The following is a 9,581-nucleotide window of genomic DNA, read 5'->3' on the forward strand; positions in this document are numbered from 1 at the left end:
AAGAATACAAGCATATATGCAGCCGTGGTAATAAACTGATGGCTGCAATGCCATTTTTCTTGGCTTCAGGAAGCACCTGCTGAGTGTGAGATTCTCAGGTTGCCTGTAAATTATAACTGCTAAGTGTGGAGACAGCTTTGCTAAGCATACCTGTTTGGTGCACTTTGCAAAACATGAGCACTCATGCGACAAACTTAAACGCTTGTTTGCTTTCCTTCTCACATTCTCCTGTGGTGGCAACAACAGGGCTTTTGTTCCCCTGTCTTGAACAAAGCAACTGGGATCCACAGGGGACCATCAGTTCAGAACAAAGGGTGTCTCATTTCTTCCCCAGAGCAGGGAAAGGCAGATCTGAAAATCACTTTCTAGGTCACCCAAGGTTCATCCTCCAGCTTGCTTAGGCCTTTCACCTTGGCTTCTGGGGCTCAGAGAGTAGAACTCAAGATGATCTACAGATCATCTTTCAGTTACCTCTGAACCAGGAGTGAAATGCTCCCGGATCGGACCGGATCGCGCGATCCGGTAGTGATGGCGGCTGCTGGTTCGGAGGACCAGTAGCAAAAATCTCTGGCCCCGCCCCCGCCTCTGCTGAGCCGCACCATCAGCAGAGGTGTTTTTTTTTACTTTTAAAAGGCGGTTTTGCTTCAGCCGAAACATGCCTTTAAAAGTAAAAAAAAGCCTTTGAGGATCCTGCCCCTCAGTTGAGATTGGCAGAGACTTTAAACTTAAAAAAAAATAATTAAAGTCTCCTCTGGTGATCTCACCTGAGTTCCTCATCAGCAGACCCTTACTTGTACTCTTACTTGTAGAAAACATGTTTTCTACAAGTAAGAGTAGAGATTCTAAGGCACTTACCTGATTACTGATGAATCCATGGCTCTTTTTCCAGCCCGAAAGCAGTTTCAGGCTGGTGAAAGCAGTTTCACTTTCAGCCAAACAGAATCAATTGCTTAGCTAATCTATTTCCTCAGTGATCAACTGGCTGGCTTTGCTGGCTGAGGAACTCTGGGATTTGAAGTCCACAATAAAATAAAATAAAATAAAATATTTGTGCAGCTTTCTGAGATTTGGTGTGTTTCTGTAGTGTTTCACTCTAACTACAAAATCTCAGAATGCTGTATGTGGCACTGTGTGTGTGTGTGTGTGAGTTGTGTGTGTGTAAAGTGTGAAAGTTGGTTTTTGAGCTTTTTGTGGCTGTGTGAAGTGTGAAGTGCAGCTGCTTTTACATTGTGTGTGAGTCAGTTGTGTTGTGTTGTGTTGTGTTGTGTGTGTGTAAAGTGTGAAAGTTGGTTTTTGGTACCTCTTATTGTTTTTTATACTGTTAATTATTTTTATTATTTATTGTTATTGGCCACGCCCACCCAGTCATCTGACCACCAAGCCACGCCCACCAATTAAGCCACACCCACAGAACTGGTAGGGAAAATTTTTAGATTTCACCCCTGCTCTGAACCTGCTCTGAGCATTGTACAGGAGTCCTCTGAGCTCTCATCTACAATCTTTTAATTTCAATCTCACAAAGTAGTGGCACTCTACCTCCTTTACAGTAAAATTAGTGAAAATCAAAGACCATATCCAACCTAATGACACTTAATTGTTCCTATGATATGAGGCTGACTATTCAAATCTATGAACAAAGAGCCTGAAATGATGTAAACAGCCTTGTGGCTTCAACTGGTTCTGCCAATTGGAATCCTTCAGTTTCTTTCCTGGCTTCTTCACCCACCCACTCCAGTCCTCTTTTGACTCTGATGGGGACTGGACTCTGGATGATTGAAACCCTTTCCTTTCCTTTCTCCTTCCCTTCCCTTCCCTTCCCTTCCCTTTTTTCCTTTCCTTTCCTTTCCTTTCTCCTTCCCTTCCCTTTTTTCCTTTCTTTTCCTTTCCTTTCCTTTCCTTTCCTTTTTCCTTTCCTTTCCTTTCCTTTCCTTTCTCCTTCCCTTCCCATTTTCCTTTCCTTTCCTTTCCTTTCCTTTTTCCTTTCCTTTCCTTTCCTTTCCTTTCTCCTTCCCTTCCCATTTTCCTTTCCTTTCCTTTCCTTTCCTTTCCTTTCCTTTCCTTCCTTTCCTTTCTTTTCTCCTTCCCTTCCCTTTTTTCCTTTCCTTTCCTCCTTTTTTCCTTTCCTTTCTTTCTTTCCTTTGTAAATGATTGCCTAGTCAACTTGCAGAACATAATCCTGACATTATGCTGACATTGACAATGTTTCCTTAGTTTCATAAAGACAATGGAAACTGCAACTGAAAAACTCATTATTGGGGGGGGGTGCTGTGCATATTTTTTGTTTATTCATTTCTTTGTTCCTTCAGCATAACAAGCAAGAGATGTTTCTTTTTTTAAAAAAAAAATCTCTATTATCCTATAGAACACTGAGTTCTAAACTGAATAGACTATCTTTGGTTTAAGGCACTAATGAAAGTGCCTTACTTTCAGCTCTTTTATAGCCTGAATGTTGAAGAATTACCTACTCCCAGGAGTCTGTCTTTATATTTTGCATAAAATATCTTTGTGTGCGCAGTATATGTGTGTGTGTGTGTGAAAGAGAGAATGAATCCATTGTATAGACAATATTGCACATAACAAAGAGGCTAATAAAAATTGTGAATAGAGGCAATGAGATACAGTGGATCTGCATATGATCAAACTTAAGACAGTGTCATTGAAATCAGTGGAACATTAACCATGATTCCTTTAGACCTCACTGGTTTAAATAGGTTGACTCCAAGTATGATTAAATCTGGATCCAGATTTATGCAGAGCTTCTGATTTACTATCGCAATAAGCACTCATATAGCAACGTAGTAAAACATTTTTTTTCTTTTTTCAGCCAGTATTTATGCTAATTTGTCAGTTTTGGATGGAGTGTAGAAGGTCCCATTTTTGAAGTAGAAAGTATCCTTTACAATGCAAGATTTTCCATGAACTGGCGTCCTGATGTCCTTAATGGTGTCTCCTGAAATAAAGGTGAAGTTGAGATATAGTAACAAGTCAAATAGGGATAGTTGTAGTTAATGTTTTACTCTTTTTTAAATTAAAAACAAGATGCAAATATTAAAAGAAAAAGCAGGTCCTTCAAAACAGAATAAAAAGTAATCAATGTGCTTTGCTGTTATCATTGTATACAGTGTCAGACTTCTTTAAGGTTAGTGTCTCTCCATGTGGCTGAGGGGATCAAACTAAAAGAAGCAGCATTATGACATTGCAATGGAAGACCTACCCTCTTTTTTTAACATGTGCAACACTACTGTAGTCATTCCAATGAAAGAACCCAGAATCCTCTACCATTATGGGTGTTCACAGGCAACAAGGGAGGGGTGGGGCTTAACATCAGCAAGATGGCAGGCACCATACTATAACCGATAGTCATCAGAAGGTGCATTGGAAAACAAATAGAAACTAGCATTTAGAATAGAATAGAATAAACAGAGTTGAAAGGGACCTTGGAGGTCTCTTAGTCCAACCCTCTGCCTAGGCAGGAAACCCTACACCAAGTCAGACAAATGGTTATCCAACATCTTCTTAAAAACTTACAGTATTGGAGCATTCACAGCTTCTGAAGGTAAGTTGTTCCACTGATTAATTGTTCTAACTGTCAGGAAATTTCTTCTTAGTTCTAAATTGCTTCTGTCCTTGATTAGCTTCCACCCATTGCTTCTTGTTCTACCCTCAGGTGCTTTGGAGAATAGTTTGACTCCCTCTTCTTTGTGGCAACCCCTGAGATATTGGAACACTGCTATCATGTCTCCCCTAGTCCTTCTTTTCATTAAACTAGACATACCGAGTTCCTGCAACCGTTCTTCATATGTTTTATTTAATCCAATATCTACTAAGCAAGGATGATCTAATTGTTTGGCAGGACTCAGAAGCTTGCTATTTTATTTTACATTAACTTATACACATTGATGGCTTTTGGCATAGCAACAATAAATAAATAGATACATGATAGAGATAGATAGATAGATAGATACCGATACCGGTGGGGGGAGGGGGGAGGGAGAGAGAGAGAGAGAGCAGATGAAGGGGGGGAGGAAGAGGGAGGGAGAGAAGCAGTATCTTCTTAATGTTTGCTGAGGTATGTTTGAACAGAAAGCACCAACCACCACATCCATATATAACGGAATGCCCTAGCAACTGAGTCATTGGAACGGTAAACTTGCTTGAACAATTTTTAACAGAATTCCAACTGCCAAAGTTTAGATCCCTCTGCACAACAAACACAATTCATCATCTGATAAGGCAAGAGAACAAGAGACATGTCATCCATTTCCTGACATGATGAAATCCACATCAGGGATTTATTTGCCCTGATTGCTTGTGAGATCACCACCTATAGCTGCAAAGAGTGATGACCTGTTCTGCTCAAAGCTCCAGTACAGACATCTGTGCATGCTTACAATTAGCAAGTAACCATGGTTTCCTCTTATCTGACAAGGAAGAGGAATCCTGTTTTATTGGTTGCTCAATTTGAATATGTTTGAATTGCCTAAGGCAGCAGCTCCCAAACTTTTGGGTGCCAGGGGCCAGTTCTGTGGAGAGAGGTTTAACTGCAGACTGGAGGAAGTGTGGTTTTGTGTACTGCCTGCATCCCATGGATGCAGCTTCACTTGTTTGCACTTATACAAGGCATAAGATTTTTACTGTTTGAAGAACAGGAAGAGGTTGGTGAACAGAATAAGAAGCATTTGTGGGAGGAAAAACTCAATGCCCACCTCTACAACAGCAACATGCTATGCAGAAATTCAATACATTTTCCCTGCATTTTCAAGCAGAAAATCCTTTACATTTAGAGCTGTAGAGAGTGCAATTGTAATTATCAAGGTAAACTGGTCTCAATAATGTTGAGCAGAAATCCTCTTGTTAAGTGACATAATGTCCAGTTTCCATTGTAAAACAGCCATGATTCATTAGCTGACAAGAAAAGATGAAGATAAACACATTGTCAACTTCCTGACATGATAAAAACAGATCTATGCTTAGGCCTTACAACTCCATTAAAGACAAAGGTAAATATAAAGGTTCCCCTCGTACATACATGCTGGTCGTTGCTGACTCTAGGGGGCGGTGCTCATCTCCCTTTCAAAGCCAAAGAGCCAGAGCTGTCCAAAGACATCTCCGTGGTCATGTGGCCGGCATGACTCAATGCCAAAGGCGCACGGAACGCTTTTATCTTTCCACCAAAGGTGGTCCCTATTTTTTCTACTTGCATTTTTTACGTGCTTTCGAAATTGCTAGGTTGGCAGAAGCTGGGACAAGTAACAGGAGCTCACCCCATTACACGGCAGCACTAGGGATTCGAACCGCCGAGCTGCCAACCTTTCGATCGACAAGCTCAACGTCCTAACCCCTGAGCCACCGCGTTCCTGTTAAATTAAACATTTAATGCGTTAAACACCGTGTCCCTGTTAAATTAAACATTTAACGCGTCCATTAAAGATACTGGAACTTTATTCAGATTCCATCATTAAAAATGGATTTATAATGAGGGGTTAGCTGAGCAAGCATAACTCTTTCTCCTAGCAATGCCAAATTGGCCAGCAAATCTCAAAACAAACAAAGCTAAAAAGAGCTTCAAAAGGATATTATGTATGAGTTCCTAGACCTTCCTTACACAACCAGTTGTTTTCCAGGTATTTTCCCTTTGAAGCTCTGGAATTCTCAGCTGAGACTTTTGCCAGTTGCAAATTCAATACATCTGGGGAGCATCAGTTTAGGTAAGATCTAAATCAGGATTTTCTTATCTTAGTAACTTTAAGAAGTTGGACTTTAAAATGTTGGAGTTCAACTGTCAAAATTCCCCAGCCATCTGGGAAATTCTGGGAACTGGACTCATCTTAAAGTTGGTAAGATTGAGAAACTTTAATAGAAAATTCTTATGATCAAAAATATTCACAGTACTTTATTTCTTTTAGCAATATATAAAGCCACCTGATTCTAGTAGTGATGGTAATGCCACCACTACCGCCCACATAGAGCTCTTCTGATTTCTGTGTATAAGGTAGTAAAAGGACTCCAAATTGCAATAAAGCAAAGTTCAGAATTTAAGTAAACGAATGTATTAGTACTTTAATTTGATCCATGGGCAAAGTAGTTGTTTTCCATTTGTCTATATGTGTTTATAATGCCAACCTCTTCGGATGTAGAGACTCTAGAAAAAGTGCAGAGAAGAGCAACAAAGATGATTAGGGGACTGGAGGCTAAAACATATGAAGAACGGTTGCAGGAACTGGGTATGTCTAGTTTAATGAAAAGAAGGACTAGGGGAGACATGATAGCAGTGTTCCAATATCTCAGGGGTTGCCACAAAGAAGAGGGAGTCAAGCTATTTTCCAAAGCACCTGAGCGCAGGACAAGAAGCAATGGGTGGAAATAATCAAGGAGAGAAGCAACTTAGAACTAAGGAGAAATTTCCTGACAGTTAGAACAATTAATCAGTGGAACAACTTGCCTGTAGAAGTTGTGAATGCTCCAACACTGGAGGCTTTTAAGAAGAGATTGGACAACTATTTTTCTGAAATGGTATAGGGCCATGATGATGAGCAGGTGGCACCCAGAGCCCTCTCAGTGGTATGCCAGCCATCACCGCAACCCAGTTCCACTGCGCATGTGAGCACACCTCCTGTCGGCCAGCTGCTCTTCGGGTCTCTGCCGAAGGCATGAGGCGGGGCCTTCCTCAATCTCTGCAGTTTCCCCACCAGTACACTCTACCTTTCTCCCCCCAGGGTGCCCTACCTTTCTCCTGCATTCCTGCCGCTCGTGCCTTCCCCGATCTCTCCGTGGCAGAAATGGAAGAGAAAGCCTGGGCACATGGGGGAGAAACTTCAGAGATTGGGGAAGGCAGGAATGGAGGAGAAAGCCTGGACACGTGGAGGTGTGGGAGAGAAACTGTGAAGATCGTGAGCCCCCCCCCGCACCCCTTTTTGGGCCTGAAAAGCCTCCTGCACCAACCGGGAAGCCAAAATGGGGGCCAGGGCGCATGCACAGGGGAGCACATGCACGCATGTGTGGGGTGCCTGCATTGCATCTTGAGGATTTATTTATTAGGTAGGTGTATATGCTGCCTTTGATTCAGGCACCATCCAGTGCCTGAATCAAGATTTTGAGTCCTGACAAAACGTCATGTGACAGGAGAATGAAGTAGACATGAAGAACAGAGGTGGGTTTCAGCAGGTTCTGACCAGTTCTGGAGAACCGCTAGTGGAAATTTGATGACAACCAGGTCTGGCTAGATCCCAGGTTTCGGAGATATGAGAGGCGGCTACAACAAAGGAAGGCGTGGGGCAGGCCTAGAGAGTGCTGAGTCTTGGAGCCACACCCCACAGAGTATAAAAGGAGCCCTGGCTGCTCTTCTGCTCCGTGACAAGCAAAAATTGAGCTGAACTATTTGACTCTTGGAGAAGTGAGCTGAACTCTTTGACTCGTGGAGAATTGAGCTGAACATTCGGCCTGGATTGCTGACTTCCTGGTTGCCTGGCAACCCCAAGATAAAGGAGACTTTGGCAGCTGCAGATTCCCTGCCAGGACTGATAGCAGCCGTGAACTCAATTACTGTCTCGTTTAGCCAGCTCGCGTGGCTGAGGCTGGGAGGGGACAGAACAGGGAGGAAGGAATGGGAGGAAGGTTCCATTGGTGGGGGGGGGCTGTTCATCTAGCATCCAAATGCAGCTTAATATGACGAGATATGTCCTGGCCACTACATAGAGATTCCTTTCCCTTGGTTGAGTTGAATGGCTCTCTACCCACCATTGAGTCAGTGGAAACCAGTACCTACATGAAATTTTCTGTGTCTCCAATACTAATACCTACCATTATTTTCCCACCATTTCTCACCTCTGTTCTCAGTCCCTACAGTCACTGGCTACCTTCCATGTCCATGGCTAACCAAAATTTTACACACCTTGAGGCCACCTTTGGATATTATTGGAATAATGGGGGAAATGCTACTTGAAGTCCAGCTAAGCTTGGCTAGATGGTGGGAAATGAGAGGAAGGGGATGTCATGGGAGCAAGTGGGAAAAGACAGTTTTGTTTAGTAAGGGGGGGACTCGAAATCTTAGGGCTAGGGTTGAATTGCCATCAATAAACTAGGTTTATTGTAGGGAGCATCAGAGTGGGGAACCCTGCTTACCTAAGCGCCAACCATACTCCCACGAAGACAGCACTGGGTACCAAAATTTTTCTTCAGGAGACTTCATCATTCTCTCTTTGAGGTACTTCTGCCTTCCTTTGCCTTCATAGGAGAAGCCCTTATATAGCAGCTGTGTGGTCTCTGGGGTTGGGACCCTCATCTCTGGAAGAGGTTCCTGAAGACTCAGCCTAACCTTCTCTTCTGCTGGTGCCTGGCGGTCCTCCTTTTGGGAAGCTCCTTCTCGATTTCTAGAGCTCGAGTCCTCCTTTGGAAGGTAGATATCAGGCAGCAAACACTTTTTCCTGGTGATGCCATGATCAGGCAGGCGCTGAGGGTATTTTCGTCCATATTTTGCCTTCCAGCTGATCCTGCAGAAAACCTCCTTGTTAATCAGTTCCCTCCAGCCATCCTGTTCCTGGCTAGTTAGTAGGCCCCTCATAGCCTGCATGTAAAGGCAAGCCCCGGTGCAGGATTGTTGGAGGTGCTTGGTATAACTTATCACTTCCTGCTTCTGGTGTCCAAGGAAACAGGCACAAAAGGGTCTGTGAAACCAGGCTCAAATTACAGGCCAATGGTTTGTCTCGTTCCCCACCACTGTTGCTAGGCTATTGTTTCATTAAGTCTGTCTGTGCATGGAAGGAGAGAGATGCCAAAGGGCCACAGTGCTGATTTTGGTGCAAGAATTGGCCTTAAATCCAACTGACAATTTGTGCAGAGCCTGTAAACCAAAGTGAAACAACAAAGGCATTTCCTTGAACAGTTCTCTCTCTGTGTCTCTCTCCCCCTCTCCCTCTCTCTCTCTCACACACACACACAAACACAGGACAATTTAAACAATTGATCTTGATTTTAAATTGTACATAAGCAAGCAATGGATTTGCCAAATGTACTTTCCTTGCAAATACATTTGGCAATTCCTTGGTTTTAAGTTGTATTGGAACTAATCTAGGGAAAATGTAAATTGCTGTCAGCAGAAGCCACAAATTGTTGCATTGGCTACTATTCTGTGTGGGGAGTGTTTTTTCTCCCCGAGAGAGCAAAACTGCTTCTTGTTCAGCTCTGTTCAGCCCTACAAAACTGGGCCACTTCAACCGTTGTTGTTTTTTATTCCACAACCTTTTAAAAAGCCAATTTTTCGGTGCAGCCCCCTTTGTAATAGCAAAGGTACACCTTCTCCAAGACATGTACCAACCCACATCCTAAATCCGAGACTGATAAATCTCTCATTTGCCCTTTAGTGTGCATTTGAATGGTTGCCCTTTGCAAGCATGAACCTGAGTTCAACCAGAATTCAGCCAAGAACGTGGGGATAGGGAGTGAGAAGGGGAGAAAGAAGGCCAGAGAAAGACGACTCCAGAACAACCAGGTGCTTTCCTTCTGGTAAAGTTTCATCTTACAGTGGAAGAAATGAGAGTGTTTTATTTTCAGGAGGTAAACTGTGACTAATTTGAGCAACAACC

General features: G+C 42.9%; 1 protein-coding gene across 1 annotated transcript; it reads right to left on the minus strand.

Moving 5' to 3' along the window:
• Positions 1 to 1,860: 1,860 nt before the first annotated feature.
• LOC131192254 (protein ATP6V1FNB) lies at positions 1,861 to 8,998 on the minus strand. Its single transcript, XM_058171251.1, has 2 exons — positions 8,122 to 8,998; positions 1,861 to 2,950 (listed from the first exon to the last, which is right to left on the minus strand). Exons 1-2 carry the CDS (start codon positions 8,567 to 8,569, stop codon positions 2,832 to 2,834), a joined length of 567 nt encoding a protein of 188 aa, XP_058027234.1. The 5' UTR covers positions 8,570 to 8,998; the 3' UTR covers positions 1,861 to 2,831.
• Positions 8,999 to 9,581: the final 583 nt, after the last annotated feature.

The sequence above is a fragment of the Ahaetulla prasina genome, chromosome 2 (genome assembly GCF_028640845.1).
Source record: "Ahaetulla prasina isolate Xishuangbanna chromosome 2, ASM2864084v1, whole genome shotgun sequence".
In the NCBI taxonomy this organism is placed as follows: domain Eukaryota; kingdom Metazoa; phylum Chordata; class Lepidosauria; order Squamata; family Colubridae; genus Ahaetulla; species Ahaetulla prasina.